The 24983-nt window shown below is 36.9% G+C and overlaps 1 protein-coding gene and 1 non-coding gene across 2 annotated transcripts; both read left to right on the top strand.

The window, feature by feature from the left end:
• Positions 1-1110: 1110 nt before the first annotated feature.
• Positions 1111-14938, top strand: LOC104444537 (suppressor of mec-8 and unc-52 protein homolog 1). The gene is made up of 16 exons (XM_010058229.3): positions 1111-1360; positions 1602-1812; positions 2987-3139; positions 4228-4276; positions 4886-4969; positions 5405-5508; positions 7119-7205; positions 7297-7350; positions 8213-8308; positions 10677-10804; positions 11160-11286; positions 11365-11424; positions 11511-11618; positions 12722-12822; positions 13959-14010; positions 14592-14938. Exons 1-16 carry the CDS (start codon positions 1326-1328, stop codon positions 14688-14690), a joined length of 1548 nt encoding a protein of 515 aa, XP_010056531.1. The 5' UTR covers positions 1111-1325; the 3' UTR covers positions 14691-14938.
• Positions 14939-18115: 3177 nt separating this feature from the next.
• Positions 18116-19498, top strand: LOC104444536. Its single transcript, XR_005550370.1, has 4 exons — positions 18116-18233; positions 18360-18413; positions 18956-19025; positions 19112-19498. It is a non-coding gene; the product is annotated as a hypothetical protein (transcript).
• The last annotated feature ends 5485 nt before the right edge of the window (positions 19499-24983 follow it).

Raw genomic sequence — 24983 nt, 5'->3', positions numbered from 1 at the left:
GTAGTGTCTCCTGTCTCTCCCTCTCTCTCTCTCTCTCAAATCTTGTGGTGTGTGAATGTTATTAGCAAGCTGTCAAGGACAATGTGTTGATCCATTTTGCACGATGGAACTGATAAAAGTCTTCTGTCTTTGCAAACTCAGAAAGAGGTCGTCATTGTTCAATTGAGAACGAGGCTTACGCGAGATTGCAATTCTTGCTGCTGAGATCAAACATTAACATTAGAATCAAAGTACTAAAGTCCACAAGCTACTGTAACGAGTGTCATCTTGGTACTTAGATATGTACTTATCAATGAAGGGGATCGAGTAATTATATATTTACCAACCGATGTCCCACACGTAAAGACAAAATTCGACCTCCAGCAATGTTTGCTGCTGTACAAGCATTCAAACGAGACCGACCGACGGACAAAACCTCAACTACATACATATAGTTGACACCTTCATGCGCCCGATTCCGTTGGGAGTAGCGCACGAGATCCGTGTAATCCAATGGGGTCTACATGATCTAACGAACGATGCACCAAGGACTATATGTTCCGTTGTAGCTAATAATTTTCTCAAATAGGTAGTTTTGATATTTTTTGGAGTGATAATGATATATATAATTATTGAATTTTGACTTAATATGTAATGTGATTCTTGAACTCTTAACTTTTTTAACATAATTTCTGAATTTTAGCTCAACGTGTAATGTGGTTTCTAAATTGTTAATTTATTCAATGTGATTTTTGGACTTTTAGTACATAGTTAATTTAATCTTTGAATTCTATGAAAATATTTAATATTATCCTTAACCTTAAATTAATGGATGGACGACATAAAAGTCTAGAAATCACATTAAAAAAATTAAAAATTCAAGAATTACATTATCGATTAAGCTAAAGTTAAGGATCCTATTGAATAAATAAAAAATTTATAAATTATATTGACTATCGAGTCAAGTTCATGGACCCGTTTGTGTCGCTTTCCTAGTTTCGGGATGATTTCATTGCCTAGAAATAAAAGGAAAGCGCAGAAGTAAAAGGTCTATGAAAACCCTCCAAAAGCCCGCGCCGGAGCAAAACGGACGGACCGGACCGAGCCGAACCGAATCGGTTCGACCGGGCCGCGAGTTTCAGAGCTTGCCTCTTTGCCTCCTCCCCTCTTCCTCCGCCACTCCAGCCGAGAGCTGGACGAAGAAGAAGAAAGCAGCAGCAAAATCCCCCGCCCGCGCCCCCTCTTCCATGGCGCACCCCAAATTCTACTGATCGAATTCGCCTTCTCTTCTCACTGCAAAACCCTAACACGCACGCCCTCTCCCTCTCCCTCTCACAGCTCCCAAAATGTCTGCTCCTATGCTGGAAATCGAGGCCCGCGAGTAAGTCCTCTTCTCCTTCGTTTCGGCCGTGCCTTGCCGTTCGTTTTGGGGTGTTTGTTCGTGGGTAGGACAGATTTTCTGTAGCTCTGGTCGTTTTGATCTTAAAGTTTCCGTTTTTCTTTTGTTCTTTTGGGGGGGACAACTTGTGTCGTCCTCCTGGTGCTCTCTGTTTCCGCGTGCTTGAGCTTCCTACCGTGCGGCGATACGTTCGCCTCGAGTGACCGTGAGAACCCTTTTGCAGCGTGGTCAAGATCGTGCTCCAGTTCTGCAAGGAGAACTCGCTGCACCAGACGTTCCAGACCTTGCAGAGCGAGTGCCAGGTCTCCCTCAACACCGTCGACAGCATCGAGACGTTCGTCGCCGACATCAACAGCGGCAGGTGGGACGCCATACTGCCTCAGGTCGCCCAGCTTAAGCTCCCCAGGAATACGTTGGAGGATCTGTATGAGCAGGTGGGTGCTGATTGATCTTTTCTTGATGTCGGGTCGGTGTTTTCCGTTGACGTGCCTTTGTGGGATGTGATTACTATTGACGACTTAGAGTGGGAGGGTCTAATGTTCGCCAACGTATGATTGAAGGGCGAGGAGGCACTAGGGAGTGCTTCCTTTGGCCCTCTGTTGGTTATGTTAGAAAAGTGATTGAGGAAAGACCAAAGTGCCTGGCTTGGCTGTCGGAACCTGCCTTGCTTGACGTTGGACTTCTAATATTTATATACCATGAGAAAATTAGAATAGTGCTATATTTGTGGCTTTACAGTGGTAGTTGAGGTTTGATAAGGATATCCTGCTGGCCCGTACTTGTTGGATTGACATTTGGCATAGTTGTAGGAGCAAATGCATTACAAAGATTTGAGATTTTTATGTAAAAAGAGGAGTTTAAAATGGTCACTGGGATTGAGATGAGCACATCTTTTTTATGGGTTAGTTTGATGGGACAAACTGGAAACTTGGCAATGATGAGTGATTTTTGCGGATATGATTCTTTACTTTGTGCTTTTTGAGTTTTTCTTTTTCTAATTCAGTAAGAAGATAACTCTTATTAGTGGGGTACCAAAGGGGTGCCGGCTTCTACACAAAATTTATGCGAGGCAAATTATCCTTGATTAGTGTTGTAATTTGCATTGCTTTGTATGGCATTTTGCCAACTTGAAGTGTTGAACCAAGAATCCTTCCAATGGCCCAGGATCCGTCTCTTTTCCATCGAACATTCTTCTAAGTCTCTCTCTGTAGATCAGCTACTAAGTTGTTTAAGGAATATGGAGGAGAAGCTTCTTCCCTTTCTTTTGTACACGGGTGCCCCATCTCAGAGCCTTAATTTCTTCTCCATCATCATTGTAATTGCCCAGGTTAAACCAACTACGGTAAATATCACGTTTTATAATTTCGTTGTTGAGGAATAACACAGTTGCAGATGCTGCATTGTTTCAGCTGAATTCTGACTTCTCCTTCTTTTCTGAGATTACCAATTATCAATGGTCAAATACTCGACCAGAAAGCTTCCCACTTACAGTCGATTGGATAACTAAAGTGTCACTTAGGCTTCTTTTCTTTTTGGCATGTCTCTTACTTGAGGTAATTTAGGATAATAGTGTGGTACATGATATTTCTTTCTTCTTTTTTTCTCCAGATTGTATTGGAAATGATTGAACTTCGTGAGTTGGATACTGCTCGTGCAATTCTAAGGCAAACTCAGGCAATGGGTGTCATGAAGCAGGAGCAACCTGAAAGATACTTGCGACTTGAGCATCTCCTTGTTAGAACATATTTTGATCCCAATGAGGTTAGGGTTCCTGTTTAATGAAACACGACCATTTGTTAGTGCAAAGTTTTGTCAATTTTAGCTTTTAGCTCTTTTATTGCTTTTCTTATATTAAGGTAAGTTCCTGCTGCTTTTCTGTCAGTCACATTCCCTTTATCAAATCGATGTTTTGGGATAACTTATATGATGTGATCATATTTCTTGATGGGGTCAAAGAATGAATCTTGTAAAATTGCCTAGATTATGTTGACCTTCTCAAGTTGGTTGTCATTTGGGCATGAAGATTTTTAAGGACTCTTCTCTGCTTTCAAATGTACGTGGGCGTTTCTTCCCACTCAGAGTACAAATTAAAGTAGTGAGTTAAAAAATTTAGCAAGTATACACAAGGAAGAAGCCGATTCTGGAAAATTGCTTAGACTTTGACTGAACAATTTCATCATGGTTGGAAATTTGCTGGCTTGGATTCAGCACTCTTTTTTGGCCAATGGATGTAGTCTGGTGACTGCGACTCATCAGATGTTAGAGAGCACTTGAAAATGCTAGGTAAATTAGTAGGATCTTAGTTCCTAACATTGTGGCGACCACAAAAACAAATGAAAGAAAATGCCATGCCATTGTTAATCTTTATTGATAAACCTCTGGATCATCAAACTGTGCTGAATCTAAATAAGGATGAATTTCATGATCATTGTCATCTTGATCTTAGTTTTGCATGAAAAGCTAGGTGTTTTGACTGGAAAATTGATAGCAACAATGTGGTGGCTGGTTGTTTCGCAGCCAGGCATCCTTGCTTGTTGTGTGTGGGAGTGCCTGTGTGGCTACTTTTTCGGGTGCACATGTGTGCTTGTGTGTGTACACATGTACACATGCTATGTGTCAGTGTGCTTGCATGCTCGTTTTAGTTTATATATTCCTTTTACAAACTCAATTTGGATCTATGTTTACATTTAATACAAAAAAAATTGTTAATTGGTATAAGCTGATTTGGATGCATGTGAATATTGTTTAAATTATTATTCTATTTTTGCTACATTTTCTCCTATTATCTTCTTTTTCATATATGCTTACATGTTTTGTAGCATGTCTGAAGGTTGCATATTCTTTGCCAGGCTTACCAAGACTCCACAAAAGAAAAACGACGTGCACAAATTGCCCAAGGTGTAATCCATCTCCATTTTTCTTTCCCACTAAAATGTTATGGGGTTTCTCAATGTAATCTAATGTTCGACTGTTGATTTGACGAGTATAATAATGCTAAATGTATGGTTTTGCCTGCTGTCTTCTGTAAAAGAAAAAGGAATTCTTTCCTGTCTCGTTTACATGGTACAGCAGAATACTTGTATTTTAGACAGTGATGGAACTAATTTTTAATCTCGTTGACATTAAACTTACTTTAAAATACTTTTATCTAAGGTTTTCATTGTCCTTTACATGAATGACCTGAGAAAACATACTTTGATCTTCCTCCTAAACTCAGTTCATACATTGGACTGGGTAGAACAGGCAATTAGTGTTACTGAAAAGTGAAGGCTCATAGTACCAAGCATGTACTTTCTGGCTTGGAGTCTAGTTGTTACTTTATAGAAATGCTGCTTTCTTTTCTTCTTTGGTGTGGTAAAAGATGAGCAACTGCCTTTTTTGCCTGCCCTGCGTTTGATCTTTTATGGTTTCTGGCTTCAATTATAGCCCTTATTCTGGTTCTTGACTTGAAATTTCAACTCACACTTCCATTGGTTTTCCTTCCTTCTGCTCTTTGGCATTTCTAAGCTCTTGCTGCTGAAGTTACTGTAGTGCCACCTTCAAGATTGATGGCCCTAGTGGGGCAGGCGCTCAAGTGGCAGCAGCACCAAGGTGTGGATGCAGATGCTTTCTCTTTCATTATTTGTCAAGTTTATATCTAGATTATCGTAATTTATTCTGCTACATTACTTGGCAGCAGCTTTGCTTTTTTTTATAGATTCCTCTTATCCTCTTCCCCCACTCTTAGTGCTTCTCTTTTCATATAATCCCACACCCGTATTTTTAAAGTTAACCTGTTTGGTTTTCCTTCATATATCTTTCTAATTAAAATAAAACTTAACTGAAGAAATGTAATTTTTGAGCAAATTATATTAGACGTTGTCCTTGGCTTTCCATGGCATGCATGACTCAGATGAAGTGGCAAACTATAACTGTAAATAAATAGGAAAGAGGATTATCTGGTGATGCTTAAGGTTAATACTTCATTTCCTTGCTTTAGATTAAAGTTTTACTGAATTGATTTTGAAATGTTCTGCATGCCTTTAGGATTACTACCTCCGGGAACCCAATTTGATCTATTTCGAGGAACTGCTGCTATGAAGCAAGATGTGGATGATATGTACCCTACAACTCTTTCACACACCATTAAGGTAGGCTTTATTGTGTTTATTTTCCCTTAGCTTGATTGACTCTTGCTGCTGAAATCTTGTCTCCATATATTTCACATAGACTCTTTTTTTCACCCATCGAAACTTTTTAGAATAAAATTAACTTTCTCATGCTCAAAGCTGGCCTGCTACACTTGACATGATGGAGGCTGATGACTGATACAACAATAGCAACCACCAAGTGGTGTTGGCTATGCAGATTCTTTTAGGGAATTGCCTTACATTATATAGCACATACTTCCTTAATATAAAAAGGACCAAAAATCTCTCTTCAAAGTAGCCTCCTGTCTCTTTTGTTATTCTCTAGTCCCTCTTACCCTGTATGTTGCCCATGAAGTCACATAATCTCTTTATAAATGTTAAAAGTCCATCTTCGCATGTACAAATCATCATCAACAAATTCTCTAACATTATCCTCAAGTAGAACCATGCCAACCGTTCTTCCTGATCATGCAACATACCAAATGCACTTTTTTCAACACATCCTCTTTGCATGTAGGGGATTTGATCCATGACAAGTTCTCCATTCCTTTGTAAAGTGGATCCAAGTTGCTGAAATCACTTGCTTTGGTATCTTCAAGTGTCAATTTTGGCTAATACTTGGGTTGATTCGCTTAGTTTAGTAAACATCACCTCCATGTACTCCCTTTTTAATGACTCAAATAGAAGCCCTTGGATTCCAAAGTTTTTCTACATGGTTCTAGCTTCACATGAATTGTATCCACCAGTGTGATATCCTTGGCTAAAAGTATACATCAGGGAATATTCCTGTTATTAGGATATCCTTTGTTCTTCCTCCAACAGCTTTATGAATGTCTGTGATTGTTTCTTCATAAGTAATGTGAACCCCTTTATTCTCTAATAATCCTCCAAAGAACTTCTAGGAATTTATTATATACTTTTTCTAGATCCATACGATCTCATCTTGATGTTATGCTTATGTGATTATTTACAATTATGGTAGTACCCTACTTACAATTTATATGCTGTTCAAGTTGATTATATTATTCTGACCCCCCCAAAAAAATTGATTATATTATAATCCTCGTTTATATCTTGTAATGATTCTTGTATAGGGTTGGCACCCTTTCGGTGCTAGTTCAATCAAATTGTGTCTTAACCAATTGTAAGAAAAATGATTTCACTCACTATGAACAATGATTTTCGGTGCCACTTCAGTTGAGACAAAATAGTTATCATCAATTGTTTGAATCAAGATTTCTAAGTAACAATGCGAAATAGGAACCAGATACAACAACTACCCTGACTAGAATACAATGGGCACTCTCTTTTTCATTGATGCCCATTTTGTGAATGAATTGGTGTAGTTAAGTCAAGTTAAATCATGAGACAAATTTAGATGAACAGCTTCAAATAGTATAAAACAGCAGAGTCGTTGCAATGTTGATGAAATGCAGAAGAATCGTGAGGAAGATTTCGAAAATGAAACTTGCACTTTTTTGTGATCAGATGCCAAACTCTACTAATAAAGTCAACATTAATTTCGGCAACTCTGTCGATAATTTTGTAGTAGTCTTGAAACTTTTTATATGAGCTTCTGATGTCATGTACTTCGTGCTGCTATACTGCAGTTTGGAACCAAAAGTCATGCAGAGTGCGCTAGGTTCTCGCCAGATGGACAGTTTCTTGTTTCTTGCTCTGTCGATGGATTCATTGAGGTAAGTGAGTTCAGAAAATCTAGGTTTAGTTGTCATTACACAAAAAAAGGAAAAGAAAAGGAAAAATGATTTCATTTGTTGTTGTGGCTAGGTCTGGGATTACATGAGTGGGAAGCTCAAAAAGGATCTTCAGTATCAGGCTGATGTAAGTGCTTACTTTCTGTAACTTTTTTTGAAGATTGATGCTTGTGTTGTCCTGACGGCAGAAAAAGAAATTGGAAATGGTTTTACTTCACTTCGGATGGGCATCATGTGATTAGGCTTGGTGGTGCTTTCTTCTATCTTATTTAGATGCTAGGGTAAATTATTTTTTTATGCCTGATGATATCTTGCTCCTATGTGTGAAATACACTAGTTTATGTCTTTTTCCTTTTGTAAGGGCGATGTTACTTTGGTACTGGTTATGTCTGAATGACAAGATACCACTTTCAGAACTATGGTCAGAACAATAGACTTTGTACTAAGGTGGTAGGTCGACGGTATTAGCTTAAATGCACTGGTGCAATGAGGATGTCTAGGAAAATTTCCTTGTATTTTAGGATGTGGTCTTTTTAAATAATCTTAACATGGAGTTCATAGGAGGCCCAAGAACAGTTGGTCATGCTATCTAACTATGAAAGAGTCTTAGATTTTATCGGAGGAAATTTCTTCTTATGCTTTGGCAATATGTGGCTTAACATTGTTGTGACTTTTCTTATGGCCTCTATTCAACTTTTTTGCAAGAGCCTTAAATTCATGCCAACAGTGCACCAAAAGATTACTCTCAAGTTTATCTAGATAGAGTTGGAAGTATCTCTTTCTGTTGCATCAAGATGCCCCTCCTCCAAATATACTCATGTATTTTTTATTTGTGCTTAATATCCTTGTCCGATGCACTTTGAATTAGTGAAAGCAAAAGCCTATTGTGGGAGAAGAAATTAAAAGCTGCTCAAAGTGGGCTCTAGCCTTTAGCCTTATAAATAGGGTAATGACTTTTGGAAATGAAACCATATTTTTGTTTTTTGCAGGAGACCTTCATGATGCATGATGATCCCGTTCTTTGTGTTGATTTTAGTAGAGACTCGGAGATGCTTGCTTCTGGGTCGCAAGATGGCAAGATCAAAGTGAGTGAAGTTTCAATTGCTTGTGAGAATATACTATTTTTTGCAATTAAACTTAGCATGCATATTAAGAGCTGTTGTCTCTAGAACTCATTCTGACAAGTATGTCACCCTAGGGGCGATTCCAGAATTCCGTTTGGGAAAAATGGAATAACTTTCCATTCGTGGTAAATATGTAACATTAGTTTTAAATTCTAAATCATGGTGGTAAAATTGTTCTCCAGTAACTTGCTGGTGAGGTTACCACTAGTGGTTTATGAATTGTGTCGGCGATTTTCAATCATCAATGAAGTAGTAAGTAACCTACTATGTTATATATCTAATAATCAAAGCTAAATAATAATGGTGAGTGGTTATATACTGTTCGCTATTTAGATAGTAAAGTTATTTCATTGAGTGGCAAATAGTTAAGCACTCACTTGTAAAATCTAAAACAAGTGGTAATCTAATATTAGGTTTATGGATGGTAAATTGTTATTTTATTGATAACTATCGAACAATTATGTGACCACTTGTAAAATCCTTAAACAAGTAGTAATTTATTATTAGGTTTGTAGATGGTAAAAATTAGTCTTCCATTAATAACCAAATTAATCAACCCTTTACCAAAAAAAAAAAAAAAAAAAAAAAAAACGGTTGCACACCTGCTAAATCTAAAAGAGATGGTAGTTTACTATTGGGTTTGTGGTGGTAAAAATTTTTCTTTTGTGAGTGGTAAAATTGTTAATTCATTGTTAACTTACAAACAGTTATGGGCTCACTTGTAAGATCTAAAGACAAGTGGTAATCTACTATTGTGTTTGTGGATGATAAAATTTTTATTTCATCAGTAACTTACAAGCAATTGACCAGACTAATAAATTACAGTCACTTTTTATTTATCATCACATTTCAAATTCACCACCGGTGTTACATATTTACCATCCATGGAAAATATCGCATTTAACAAAAATAAGATATCGTTAGGTCTCTCATTGTGATGGTGGAGGGAGGTAAACTAGATATGAACTATTTGTCCCTGTCCCGAGCCTTATGAAGTTCTTTGAAGTGATTGACTAGATGTGTGAAACACTGCATTTTGCTCTTCAGGTGATGTTCAGATTTTATGACTTTTTAGTAGTTCCATGTGCATTTCTAGATGAATCTTATGGGGAATAGTGATTCTTTCAAGATATGTGGTCATACACTCTCGCTTTTGGTTCATTGGCAAGTTAAATTTCATAGTTACAGCTTGTTGGGATTGATCATAAGAATCAATTCATAGTTTTTGTATATGGGGTGGCTTCCCTCTGGAAGTCATTTTGTGTAAGAGTGGTAACCCCTTTTGGTACTTTTGCTATAGAAATTTTGTTTATTAGAAGCTTCAATTAGGGACAGTAAAGAGTTACTTGTGATGAAGGGGTGAGTGCAATTAGTGGAACAAAACTAAACTATCAAAATTATGGAAGTGGCATTACCTTTAAAGCATAGAACATCAAGGGCAGATGAATATTAAGTCGTATTGCCTTCAAGACATGAACTTCATGTGTTGTCTTCTCTTTTTGTTTTATCAAGAAAAAGTAGCATCCAGAAAGTTACTTATTCAAGAAAAAAGCAGATGTCTACCATGGAAAATAAATACGCAGAAAATGACTTTTTATTTTTGGACAGATGTGGAATATGACTTATATAAAGGAAAAATTGATGTTTTTACTGTTGGTTTCTTTGTCATCAATATGTCATAAAATACACAATTTCTAATATCTTGTCAAAAGTTATTTCCAAAAGCTTCATATCATGAGTGTGAAAAGATGCATCTACTGTATTTTCACTTCAACTTGATAAGAAAGGCTACTGTATTTTCACTTCAACTTGATAAGAAAGGCTACAGATCTCACATGGAAGATTTCACCTGTTCCTCCACTGTTACTTTTGCATCTTGTCGCATTACTGAATGTAATCTTAAAGAGAGAAGGCAGCAAGAAAAGTTAATTTCTTTGAATTTTGCATCTTTCTCTTCCATCTGATATAAAGATCTGTTTTCCCTTTCCCTTTTCGCATTGTATTATGTAACTGTAGTCTGTATGTAATCTTAAAGAGAGGAGGCAACGTGAACTTGTAACATGATTGTGTTGCCATGTTGCATATGCAGGTAGTCACTGATTTCTCAAGTTTATTGTTTATTTGTTGTTGGACAACACGTGTTAGATTTGTAGAAACTTTTTGCTGATGAAAAAATCGGCAGTATCCAGATCCGCTCGATGAGTGGACGGTGTATCCATATCTTACAGTCCTTAAATAAGTGTCCATGATGACATCATTGTTTGTAACGCAATAAGATTATGACCCACCTCTTTGGTATTGTGTTGGTTAATAGCTGCTGCTTTTTCAGGTTTGGCGAATAAGAACAGGTCAATGCTTGCGTCGTCTTGAACGTGCACATTCTCAGGGTGTCACAAGTGTCCTCTTTTCCCGTGATGGCAGTCAGTTACTCAGTACCTCCTTTGATGGCTCAGCCAGGTAGTTGCTGATTTGTGAAGCTTCTTGTTTACAAGTTGTTCGAACATGAAACTTTGTACCTCATATTATCTGTTTGATATGCTTTTGTCATCTTATTTTGAGTATCTTATTCATTCTAGCCTATCATTGTATTGAAGGCCCCAATTGGATGATTTTGCTAAGAACTTTGGAGTCACAGAGAGCACATTAATATAGAATTATTCATGCATACTTGTGTTAGGCTGTGGAATAAAGATGTTTGCTGACTTGGGAACATGCAACTGTTTATTTAACTGCCATGATTCTTTGAGAATACTTGGATGTTTGTTGCTTTTGTCATACGTTTACGAACTACATGCAAGTTCTGGTGATGCAGAATCCATGGCCTTAAATCTGGGAAGCAGCTGAAAGAGTTTCGAGGCCACTCATCTTATGTGAATGATGCAATATTCAGCAATGATGGCAGTCGTGTTATTACCGCCTCAAGTGATTGTACTGTAAAGGTAGTACTATTGTTTCTCAAGATTTCAAATGGTTCCTTTCCTCTTAGTAAGCCGCTGATCCTATCTGAGCTCTTATAGGTCTGGGATGTTAAGACTTCAGACTGTCTTCAAACATTTAAGCCTCCACCTCCATTGAGGGTAATCACTCCGGAAATGGACATTTTTATTTTCTTTTGCGATGTCTATTTTTACCTAATATTGGTATGATCCTGTCTGACTTTCAGGGAGGTGATGCTTCTGTTAATTCTGTTCATCTCTTCCCAAAGAATGCTGATCACATCGTTGTTTGCAATAAGACGTCATCAATTTATATCATGACTCTACAGGGACAGGTGCTGGAATCATATAAAGATCTGTTGACTGTTGCTTTTATTTTGAAGTCCATATCAGTAGCCATTAACTCAGTTGCAGAACTACTATTGTTGCGTGAGACTGCTCCATCATTTCAATATCATTACATCCTTTTTTCTTCTTCCGTTCCTTTTAAATTGATCTATCCTAGTAGTCGAGCATGCTGGAAAATATAAACTACTTCAGAACGAAGCTATATCCACTTAATGAGTTGAAGACATGCATTCTCTAAAATATACATAATTTTTATTTCTAGGACAGTGTAAACATATGAAGAGATTTCTTGTTTGGATCATCCCTTTCTTGGTCAATTTTTACTAGTGTGCTACCCATCAGATGATATGTTCCATTGGAGTGGTCAGAGATAGGAAAATTAGTGTTAGGTTTTTTCAGTCGTAAATAGTTAAAGAATTACTCGAAGGGCTTTCACATGGTTCTCATCATACATACACCATTAGAGGTTCTGTTTTTGTTTGGGATACTAGAAGAGTTTATTATGAGGTTGTGAAGCTCAGTGAGTTCTACGGTAGTATGATCTGATTACTTAAGCTTTTCACTGGTCTCTTTAATGATCATTCTAAAATAAGAATCTAATGCTGATACATAGATCTGCACAATATCATGCATGATTTGATGTGATCTGAAGTTGACTTGGTGCATCATGTCAGCTGTGCCCCTTTACCCATGTTTCGCTTCTTGTTTTGCTGTTTACTTCTGTATTTGGAGTAAAATGAGATGTTACCATGGTATACCTTAAATTTGGCGCCCCACTGCTGCACCTTAGCTGGCTGAACTGCCAGTTAAGCTAAAGGATATGATAGATCTAGATGGAAGCACAATAGAGAAGAATTGCATCTCTTTTTGTTTGTTGCATTTGTCTTTCCGTCGCTATCTGTTCTGATATCACTTTCGGGTTTTGATATTGGCACAGTATTTCTTGTTTGCATTGTTCCTTGGCCCCTTTTTTGCAAGATCTTTTAGTTGGTCATAAGTGGGAAAGCAAACGAGTTAAAACTTAAGTAATTTAGTTTTTCTGTTTTTACATCAGCAAACAAAGTAATTCTTTTGGGAAACTACTCTACAGGTGGTGAAGAGTCTTTCATCTGGTAAAAGAGAGGGTGGAGATTTTGTGGCAGCCTGTGTATCACCAAAAGGTGAATGGATTTACTGTGTCGGTGAAGACAGGTATAGTCTTGATTGCTGCTTCCTTTTGATTTCTCATCTGTATGCTCTGTGTTGGAGCATCACGATTCCCAATCCAGTCAACTATTGTGTATAGTTCGGTGACTCATGCAAGCAAATAAGCAAATTTCTTCGGTATTGTTGAAATGAACATTAAGAGTACATTTTCACACTTAGTTCTTTGCTTGTTTATCATCTAATTTGGTTTATTGATTAATGCTAGTCTAGCTTGTGAAGTCCTTCCTGATAGATAAATACTGGTATCAGCTCTATTTTAAGGCAGAACAGAAGGGCTGCCCAATCCTGTATGCTGGCCACTAGAACAACCCAAAAATTGGAATAAGAAGATGACCATAAAAGAGAGTACAAAATATGGAAATTACAGGATACTAGTGAGTGCCGAATTTCCTTTAGGAGTGTTGTTTCCCTTGTCCAGTGAATCACTGATACCACACTTCTGCTTAGGAGCAGTTAAAAGTGTCTATCATGAAAAATTAATCTTAGATTTGCAGTAACTGCTGACAATTTGTAATTTTTTTGTAGTTTGGACCTGTATAAGCTATTTAGATTATAGTGCTTGAAACTTGTGGGTTTCACATTGTGTCACTCTACTGGTGCCGACTAGTACAGATAGACCCATTCTATGAAACTATGACAGACATATTACCAATACACGGCAGATTTAGTGCTCCGATAACATCAAGAGAGGGGGTTAAAGTATCCACATCATGGGGTTGCGTTGGCCTTATATTTATGTCATCTTACTCCAGCTATCAACTTAAGCTTTTGGTCGGTGTTCTAATGGTGTGGATATTAATTTTTGGGTAATTAACAGTCAGTATCTTATATTTAAAAAAAAACTGTTGACTAGTGGCCGATCATAAGATGTTCCATGGACTAGGTTGAATTAAGAATTCTTCTCTTCATTAATTGATCATGCAAGGGGTGGAGCAGTTGTGCCATTTAGTTATCATCAATAATATGATTAGATTGACTGGATTCCGGGTTGTTGTTATGGTTCCTCATGGCAGGCCGGTCAATGAGTTCTATTCCTCAGAACTTTTTATCAGTCATTTCTTTGTTCTTATTCATCATTTATGAGTTTCTATGGAATTGCTCTAATAGTGGACAACTTGCAGGAATTTGTACTGTTTCAGCTGCCAGTCTGGGAAATTAGAGCATCTTATGAAGGTAATATCATTGTTAGCTTGCCACAAAGTCATCATGGCATTTTGGAGTCGCTAATGAACTTTTAACTGCAAAGTTATGCATTGTGGTGCTTGCTTTATGCTACTAATTAGAAGCTGTGGCACTTGCCTCAGCTAATAGTTTTCTTTCCAATCTTTTGCTTTGAACCTTCTAAAATCCGATGCAATAGACAGACTGCATCTCACATATTTACGGTGTTTGTCTGGAGTGATACTATTTTCTGCGATCCTTCGTACTGCCAAGACCATTATGGCTATAACGTAGTACATTATGCAATAGCTGTTACATATCCATAAGAGCTAACGTATAATAGAGATACCTTAATTGCCCTTCTCTCTTTCCTCCTTTCTGGAATGGTGGTGGGATAATTTTTTATTGCTTCATCTAGGCTATATATTCAAACGGGATTTGAAATTCTGGATGGACTGCGAACTGTACCTTTTGTTTTCGGAATATAGACGAATTGTTGTTGGGTCGCACTTCTTCATGTTGATTCACTTTCTTAAAAAAAGAAAAAAAATAGCAAAGACGGTGTGAGACTCATTTTTCCTTGGTATTGGCAGGTTCATGAAAAGGATGTAATCGGCGTAACACACCATCCCCACCGTAATCTCGTTGCAACATACAGCGAAGATAGCACAATGAAACTATGGAAGCCTTGACGTATTATTTCTCATCTTGCGACTTTGCAATTGTTAGACTGTTGTAGATGTAATTGTTATTTCATTTATTGACCGGTGAAAGATTCCGAGTGTATTTTAGTGAAAGAGCGGTTATAATCTCCTCATTGGCCAACATTTTGTTGATATGCGTTTCAGCAGGACCCTGTAATGCATCGGGTTAGACCCTTTCAAACCTGTTGTGTAACATGCATATATAGTTCAATGTTGATTGGAAAATGAAGCAAGAAGTTGTCGTGCAGTGACAATTAGGTTCTACTGTGACATTGCGATGTGCCGAGTCTGTGTTGCCAAGACTAATTTGAGAATCGGGCCATTGGCCGGGGGTCGTTTGATATTGAAGACCAGGCTTTGGTCAGGTCGGGCGGCGCAAGATGGGTACCGAGACGGAGTCGACTAGAGTGAAATGTTAAGATCATGGCATGGCACATTTTTGAGTTTGATGAGCGACCAATATTGAATGATACTTTAGAGTTGAATGCCCAGCAGTGCCATGATAGATTGTGTCATGATTGAAGTGGCTAGAATGGGCAAACTTGAATTTTGATTTCGGCTAAGGTCAACAATGAGAAAAAAGGAAAACCTGAAAAGGGATGGGTGACAAGCAAAAAGCAGAGGAACTCGGCGGTGGAGATTAAATGAATTCACCTTAGGATACGGCTGCATCAATAGACTGGACGGAGGCTGGCGATACTTCGGCTCGAACCCGCCGTTCAATTCAACGATGCTTCTCTTCCATCGGTGCCTTTCAAAATCACTTCAATAGGGACAGTTTCCGCTTGCTCAGAATCGAAATCGAGGAAATGCATGAATTGGGGAAGCAAAACGTGATACTTTCTGACAAACCATTATCAACTCAAAGGAATGGTAACTCGACACTTCTTTAATTTCAGTCTCCACATGCGGAATTGTGATATCACGAAACACCTCGTAATCCGTTTCTCCATGTATAGCTTAACATCCACCACAAATCTCACTTTCTGGGGGAGACATGAATCCACGGTCTTCCAAGCAAGAAGCTGAAATTACCCAGTATGTCGAGAACTTGAAAGGTAAGCGAGAGGCATGAACTAAAGGTTCCGCCGGGACGTGGAACTTGTCCATCGAGGGGGAAACAGCTCTGAAGATCTTTTTTCCTTTTGAAAGTTTGAGGAGCGAAACAATCATTAAAAATCAATATTTTTTATTCTTCCAATTTATCATTAACCGGGAACACCAAAATGAATTCACAAACTGATAAAATCAAACCATCAAAAGGGTTTTTTTTTCTTTCGGTTCAAGCTGAGAGCAAGAAGCCGAGCTGAGGGCAAAAGTAGAGACTTTGATCGTGAAAATCAAACCACAACCCGATTGGGATTGTGGATTCAAGCGAGGGAGAAGAAATTGCAGTTCCTGAAAAAAAGAGGTAGGCACTAGCACCCATTTTTTCGCATCCACTATAATCATTTTGGGCTGGACGGAATTTTTTATTTATTTATTTATAACTTATCTTTTAGGCTAAAAAGTGTACTTCAGTTTCTTTTTTCTTCCAAATCAAATCTATTATTGTACTATTTATGAGTTTATAGTATGAAAATCGAATTTAGAATGAGAAATTTGAATATTACGATATTATACGACTAATCCTGATTTTGACGATATATGATTAAATTTTAATAGAAATATTCTTTAATTCTTTAAAACTGATAACGATATTCAAATAGTCTAAATATATATAACTTAGAATAATTAGCATTTTGCTGTGGAACCGGTGCTCTAAGGGAAGTTCACCACAAATTGACATGTGGTACTTCTTTGTAGCAACACATTTCTCCCCGTGAAAATTCCAAATTCTTCCTTCACAAAACTCCAACTTTACCTTTTATTTAACATTTAAGTTTCTCCATTAATATTATTTTACTGCATCTAATGTTTTCATGATCTAGATGTGATACACAAAGAAAAGAAAAGAAAAAGTAAAAAAAAAAAAAAAGGGTCCGTGCGAAGAACATGCTATTGTACATTTTTACAATCTGATCATACATACCAGTTTCTTTTTTTTTGCTTGTTACCGATATCCATTGGTTTTTTTTTTTTTTTACCAGTTTTTTTTTTTTTTGCTTGTTACCGAGATCCATTGGTAAAAGGAGTTTTAATGAAACTACTATAGTGGAGAAAAAAATGAGAAAATTACTACAAAAGTTCTAAATCTATTATAATTATATCAATTCAGTTATAAACTTTTTTTTAGCTAATTGAGTTCTAAACCTCTTGTAATTATGCTACTTCAATTCATCCGGTGAAATTTGGCCGATTTGTGCTAATGTGGCATGTCTTACTTTGATGTGGATAATTTTAATAATATTTCAATATTTTTAAAATTATTAATTATTTTTTTTCTTTCTCTTAATTTGTTTTCTTCTTCCTCCTTCCTTTTGGTCGATCATTGGACTAAGGAGGCGACCTTGTCTGCCAATGGCAAGGCGAGACTAGGTTGAGCTCACCCTTGCCCATATCTAGCGGAAGCTCGCCTTGTGAGTGCCTAGGTAAGGCCGACCTCGCTAGATCTAGTGGGGGCTTTGCCTCGCCACTAGTCGTCAAGGTTGCCTTAGTCCAACGACTAGCCCTCATCGCTAACTGGTCGCCTCGGTTTGGCGACCACCAAATGAAAGAGTTAAAAAAATAATAATAATAAAGAGAAAGAAAAGAAAAATAATTAAAAAATATAAAATTGTCTATGTCAAAGCATCAATTGGAAGGTTAGGGTTGATTAGCCAAAATTAGTTGGATGGATTGAATTGGTGCAAATGCAAAAATTTAAAATTTTATTAGCAAAAAAAAAAAATCAATGAAATTAGCACAATTACAACAAGTTTAGAATTTTTTTTGGTGATTCTCTCAAAAAGAAATATCGAAGATAATGTAGAATTAGATAAATATATATATATAATTAGATAAAATATATATAATGATGCAATGAAAAGCACGTGCAATAATACTTTTACTATTTATTGCAATGGTTAATTGCTAGAAATATTGATTAACAAATGGAGTTTTGTGTGGGAAAAAAACCATTAAAAATCTCAAATTATGTCAAGTGTAAAACATTCATCATTTTTTTTTTTTTTGTAACACCAAAACTCTCAAGATACATTTACCTTTACTTAAAATTTTACCAATGGATATAGTTACAAAAGCTGCTTGCATGGACAATGAAAGATAAATAATATTGATACTCACATGACTTAAGTGAAATGAAAATTACGTCAATTCGGTTGTAATATCTGATAAAACTTTGAGGGAGGATAAATGTGTCGTAAATTGGAGTTTTTGATATGGTAAGAAAAAGTTTATGGCAAATTTGTTATAATGGGATAATTTGAAGTTTTAGATATATAAATGGAAGAAACCATGCAAAGCAAGGACAAAGACCCTAATATTTCTTCAGGGTCCTCTGCTGGGACTCAAATCCAGCATAAGCGGGAGATACAGGAGAGAGAGAGAGAGAGAGATATGGAAGACGCCAAGCTCGATCTCATGAAGGAGGTCAACTCTCATCTTCATCTTCATCTTCATCTTCATCTTCATGTGTGTTCGTGTGTGGGTGTATCTCCTGAAAATTGTACCTTTCTACTGATCACAAAAGCCATGATGGTATCGGATCTCTTTCAGATGAGAAGCCATGAAGTCGCCATCGCCGAACTCAATAGCCTTCGGCCTTCTCGGGTACACCCTCAAAACCCTAATTTCGAAATCCCTTGCACCCCTCTCTTTTGAGCATTCGATCGTCCAAAAAAGCTGCGATCTTGATCCTGACCCGTGCGCGAACGAGATGGGTTTTATGGGTTAACGTGCTTCTTTTACACTGTGCGAAGTGACCCATGATAGATACTGGGATTGGTTTATGTGGGTTGTGCTGATTCAGTCGAATTGGGTGTTGATGAGTGCATATGTTGTAGCTGCTGTTTCTTCAGAAAAAGTTATTTAGAGAGAATAGAGAAAGCTTCTTGCTGCAGTAGGAATGAATTCTTCGTAAACGGATGCTTTTTTTGTGTGAAGATCATTGCAGAATAATGTGGCAATTTCTTCTATGTTCCAGAATAGATCGAAAGCTGTTGTTTTTTAGTGACGTTGCCCGATGGACCAGTGATTTCTCTCTTTGACATGTATTTTAAATTTGATTCACAATCACAAGAAAGAAACACCCTCTGTTTTTTCATTTTTATTATTTGGGAGGGGAGTTTATTTATGTCTGTTTTCTTGGTCAGTCTGTTTATCAGAGAAATGGGAACATCTACTTCAGAACGACTGTCCAGAAGGCGAAAGCGTCGGAGCAAAGTATGTGATCTGTCCTGTCAATCGGGTGACAAGACTTTTATTCTGTGATATTAGCTTATATGATCATTGCTGATACTGCTTGGCAGAGCAAGTCGATTCAGCCAAAGCGAAACTGGAGAAGCTAAATGCACCGTGAAATTGGCACAACCTGGCAGATGGCAGATAGCTGACTCTAAAGCTTCTTCTGTTCTTCAATCTTTAGCAACAAGGTACTCGAGATGATCGCTTGACTATGAACAAAAGTTTGATGAGAAGCACCTTTGGAGCTGTTGTTTTGCGGTCTTTTGCTCTGGATCCCATTTGAATTTCTCTCAGATGGGTCAGCTAATGGTTAAATAGAGAGCTGCCCAGCTATTGTAATAAGCATAGTGGATGGTACTACATGCTTGGAGTTCAGACTGGTATCAGAAACGATCAATGCATTTTCTATACTAGTCTTGTTGATATTGAGTCACTGTTGCCATTTTCGTTGACTCGTGTGCCTGCTTGCCGTGTACATTCAGATTGCCATATTCTCTGCTTTTTCTCAACACCACCTCTTCCCTGTGCTAATTTGTGCACACTCCCCCCAAAGAAGAATAACAGAAATAATTAAGAATGAAAATCCTATTATTCAACTTTGGCTACTGATTATTCAAGAACAGCAGTATTTGGTCTCCTGCATTACCTTTATGTATAGAATCTGATTGAAATTCAGTTAAATATGTTGCGAACTTATGGACTGGGAGTGATGCACATTGAGCTAATCTAAGCAGCCAATGGGTCCACCTACAGAATGAGATTTTTCCTTCTTCCCCTCACTCCAGTTACCAAACATAAGGATATTCGGAGATAAAACAAGGTGGTTTCTGGATATGTAGCATGCTAGAGAAGGCACGGAAATGAGTGATAATCGATCTCTTGTAATCAGCCATGGTACAGCTGACTAAGGTTTGTTCGGAGGGTTTCTGCATTTCTCTTCTAGAAACAAAACGAACTGGGTACTACCAAGCCGACTCATATTCAAATTCCTAGTGAAACCAAATTTACTTGTTTACTTCATATTTACGAGAAGCGAATGTGATGAGATGTCGCTAAGCAACCTTGCTCATTTTTAAATGTTCTTCTCCAGGACTGAAGAAAATCAAGAAAATGAAGCAGACCTAACTCCACCTAAAAACGTCTGTACTTGCAATTCCTCAATAGACATCATATGCTATAAGTCATCCATAGGATGTTGGCTTTAATTAGGCTCCCAAGCTCAGCACGGCACAGCACAGATAGCAGCTGAGTCTGTGCAGCAGGTGACGATATCCTGCTGCTATTATCGGCGACAGAGACCATTCAACCATTTGAATATTTTCACAAATAATCAATTGAGGCAAAACAAATATCATAATTTCAGCAGTTAAGTTTTTAACATCTGTTCCGCAAGTGACGTGTGCAAAACTAACAATATTATGCTGTAGATTGTAGATGTAGATATCCAATATCAACACATTGAACTAATTCGAATGTTAAACCTCCTGGATTGGCTTCTGCAACAGCACAGCACAACTGCCATAGTCACAAGTCGATGCATAAACTGAATTTGGTAACTTTGGCACCACTTTGCCAAGACTCCTGGGACACCGTCCGTGGTTCTCTTTTTCACCATTGCATCAGTAGGTGCCATGACCAATGTGACAATTGGTCTCTGACCGACGACTATAATTGTGTCCGATTTTAGCCGTGGGATGAACCTCACGAATTCTTCACGATCAATTTCTCTGTCCAGGTTGACATCGCAGTCCTGTAAGCAAGGCAACGATACGACTTCCCAGCAGAAGCACCGCTGGATGCATGCGTCAGTTAATTTGTACATATTCATTCCACGATTTTCTCCTCCTCCCGAACCCATCAATCAAACACCAAAATGAAGGCTACAACAACCATCATATCAATGAGGATCCTTTCAAGAATTCCAAATGAAACGCTTTTCAGACTTCCACGGAGAGACACACCCTCGTTTGAGTTCTTCAGGCCTCTTCAGTTCAACTAAGGAGTGGGATCAAACATCTTGAGTTCAACTAATCATCGCTAATGTCCTATAACCATTAAAGCCATAAGTTCTACAGCTTGCACAGCGTGATCATCCATATCTTCCATGTCAACATCAACTTACATGATAACTAAATCTGCCTTCAATGTGATTGGAGGCCATACGCATTTTAGCACCACTGCTTGTTATAGTCATTGCAGAGCCCAACGCACCTTTTCTCTGGGAAGCTCGGAGGTAGCAACTGAATGGCATGCCAAAATTTCACGGGCCACACCAACTTGTCTCAAATAGAGATATGAAACTTTAATAGAACACTTCTTCAAAGGAATCCGTACTCTGAAAGTCCAAAATCCCGATGCAGTAATAGCTGTGTAAGGAAGCTCACATTGCAGAGAGAGAGAAGAAAAGAATGTAGAGCAGTAAACTTCATTACAGTTGTTATGGACTTTGGGAGTACCATTATGGATGCAAGAAAAGTACCTATTATCGTAGTTCGGACTCGGTCTTTTGAAGGAGGATCAAAATGTGGACCGGGCGGACGCTTGTTTATATCACTACGAGGGAGAAAACATTCAATCTACGGGCCGGGTAAATAAATATAAAGAGGTGTACGCCAGAGATTCTTACTTGTACACAAGCAAAACAGCATAATATGTTGTAAAATCTGTTGGAAAGTATGAAAAAAATAAGGACAAAGAACAAATGTCGGAGATGGGCAAGCCTTTTTGGATGATGCTGCTCCTCGAAGTATAAAATTGGATAATTCCACTCATGAAGTATGAAACTCGGTGCTATCATTTCTTGCGACAAAGCCCGCAAAGGAGTTGTGGATACTGCTATACGAAAAACTCCATTGGTTTTCCTCCCAAGATACCACAGATCATCCTCTTTACTTCGCACAAAATAATTAGAAGAAATGAGAACAACTTCATACGTAAAATCCAACAAATAAATAGAAAGAAAACGGAGAATTTCTTGGTTTTGGTATCTTTTGTTTCCGATTTAGAGATTCTCTTTATAGGCAAATGAAGGAAAGGGTTTATAAAGAAACAAATCAACTCAAACGTTGTAAAACATTTACAAATTGATTCAGGTCAAAATTTCTATTAGAGCCATTACAAAACAAAGTCTTTGAACATTTCAAAACTACTGAAATATCCAACAATTCCCCACACATTTCAAAAGGTTTTGAAGATAAAATAATATAAAAGCTAGATTAAACTCAATTGAATGTAATGCATCTAAATTGGTGCGTTTTGGGATATGAACCAAACCTAAAAAGAATAAAATATAATTCACAAAATCATTAGTGAGATTTAAAACTTCTATGAACCAAAAACTTCTTCTTTGAAATATAATTTTTACTAATCATAGTACACCCACACACTTCTGTTGTATAACGCAGTTGTGTGCTAATAGGTTATGTGCATGCTTGATTTATTATTAGTGCTCTAGAAATTTTGCCGAAATTCTCATAAGAGCAGTCCCAATCCACAATTAAATAGTTGATTCATCGAGTATATATTGCAATTTAATACATCGCCAATAATAGATATGGAAATCATTAAGAGCTTTATTACGGTCTTGTACTATTCTCATCTTAGAAGGAATAATAACTTTTGATAATGCATCAATAGATCGACAAATAATTTGTTATTACCCATATAAACCCACTTCAATCACAACATATGTAGTGTTATCATCATTAATGATTTTTCTCAATCGGCTTGAGTTCCATTCCCCTTGATCTATCATAAATTAATTTCATTATCACCCATATGAATCTACTTCATGGGATCACCAATCAGAGAGGGTGGATTACCATCATTATTGATTTCTCAACTGACTTAAGTTTCATTCCCTCAATATATCATAAATAAATTTTCTTCCCAAAGGTTTAGTTAGATTATCGACCAAATTCACTTTTGAGTTTATATAATCAATGCAATTCCATCTTTAAGTAGCTTCTTTACCACATCATATCCCTACAGGATGTGTCTATTTATGCATTGAAAGTTTTATTCTTTGATACAGAAGATGTAGGTTTCATTCCTAAAGGAATATCTACTAAGAAGTAAATTTAACCATTTCGCCACATTGCCAGCCAATTTTAGAGCTACAAACTCTTACTCCATTGTGGACTTAGCAAATATTGTTTGTTAGGCCGATTTCTAATACACTTCCACCAATGATGAACACATATCACTAATATATTTTATCTCATTTGAATTTGACATCTAGTTAGCTTCATTGTATCCTTGTAATGCAACATGAAATCCTCTATATAAAATGCCATAGTTTATGATTCCTCTTTGATATTTCAATATTTTGTCCAAGGTAGTCCAATGATCATGATTGAGATTTTGTTTATAACTATTCAATCTACACATAACATAAGCTATATCAGGTCAAGTGCAATTCACCAAATGCATCAAACTCCCAATAATCTTAGCATACTCAAATTGATCCACTTTATCTCCTTTATCTTTCACTAATTGGGAATTAGCATTATCAACAGTACAAACATGAGTGGCATCAAAGTATTCATATTTTTTTTAAGTAGTCTGTCCACATAATGCTCTTGAATAAGCATTAGGTCATTATCACTTCTTATTATTTGAACACACAAAATAACATTAGCTTGTCCCAATTCCTTCATATCAAATTTATAAGTCGAAAAACATTTTGTTTCATTCACAACATTAATGCTGGCACAAAAAAAAAAAATGCATGTCGTCAATATATAAGCTAATAATTGTAGTTTTAGCACCAACGGTTATTGTGTACATAGATTTAACTATTTTAATAGAGCAAAAAACATATTTAACTACAACTTGATCAAATTTCTCTTGACGTTGCTTTGGTGTTTACTTTAAGCCATATAAGGATTTAAGGAGTCTACATACTTTATTTTCTTGTCCAAGAAGAATACAATCCTCAAGTTGTAGCATGTAAATTTCTTCTAGTAAATTATCATTTAGAAAAGATGTTATAACAATCCTCAAGTTGCAGCATGTAAATTTCTTCTTCTAAATAGTGTTGTCCAAAACCTTTTGTAACCAATATTGCTTTGTATTTATCAATGTAACCATTAGGATTAGATTTCCTTTTAAAAATCCATTTTCAACCAATTGATTTCACACCTAGTGGTAAATCAATCAATCTCCAATTTAGAATAATCATCAATTCACATAATATTGTTTACCTCCTCTAGTCATAATTTGTTTCAAATCACCTAAATCAATATGAATTAAACTCAGCAATTCGAATCCTCTATCTATATAAATATAAGGCTTTTTAGTTGCACATATTATACATTTACTAAAACATGTGTTTCTAATCCCAAAAATCAAACATTATTTTTGCATTTTCTTAATATAAGTAATACTAACATGTCCTAATTTATCATGCCATAAATCAATAGATTTAACCAAGTAAGCATAGGTAGTATTTTCAATGGTAATGCTAGAAAACAAAAAGTCCATAAATACAATATAACCCTTTCCAAGCAAGGACATTATTTTTTACCATTATAATCTTGTCAGATTCAAATATCTCCTTCAATCCAACCTTTCCCAAAAGAGATACAAAAACTAGGTTACCCTTATATTAGTGCATCATTTATAGACAAAGTCGTGCCAAATGTGAGTTCAAGATTAATTTTCTATTTCTCAAGAACTTGAGCAATTCTCGAATCACCAACATAAAAAATCTCTCCTCCTTCCCCTACTAGAGTGTAGAAGGAAAATGCATTTTTTGCTTACACAAATATACTTGGAAGCACCCGAGTTTTCATTCTTTGACATTGGCCATAGTATTGGCTTGAGAAATGACCATAGTGATGCCGTTAGTCATTTGAATTTGGTTTACCAAGATTATCATTTCTCATCTCATTCTACATCGCGCTGCATAATGACCTGGTTTACCACAAACATAGT

Source organism: Eucalyptus grandis, chromosome 4 (genome assembly GCF_016545825.1).
Source record: "Eucalyptus grandis isolate ANBG69807.140 chromosome 4, ASM1654582v1, whole genome shotgun sequence".
Lineage (NCBI taxonomy): Eukaryota > Viridiplantae > Streptophyta > Magnoliopsida > Myrtales > Myrtaceae > Eucalyptus > Eucalyptus grandis.
This window is presented reverse-complemented; position numbering and strand designations above follow the sequence as displayed.

Bases quoted from the DNA above. Each gene is read 5' to 3' on its own strand.
- LOC104444537 (XM_010058229.3), top strand. From the start codon at position 1,326: ATGTCTGCTCCTATGCTGGAAATCGAGGCCCGCGA. The intron at 1,813-2,986 runs GTGGGTGCTGAT...TTTTTTCTCCAG, and splicing joins TGGAGGATCTGTATGAGCAG to ATTGTATTGGAAATGATTGA. The intron at 11,619-12,721 runs GTGCTGGAATCA...ACTACTCTACAG, and splicing joins TCATGACTCTACAGGGACAG to GTGGTGAAGAGTCTTTCATC.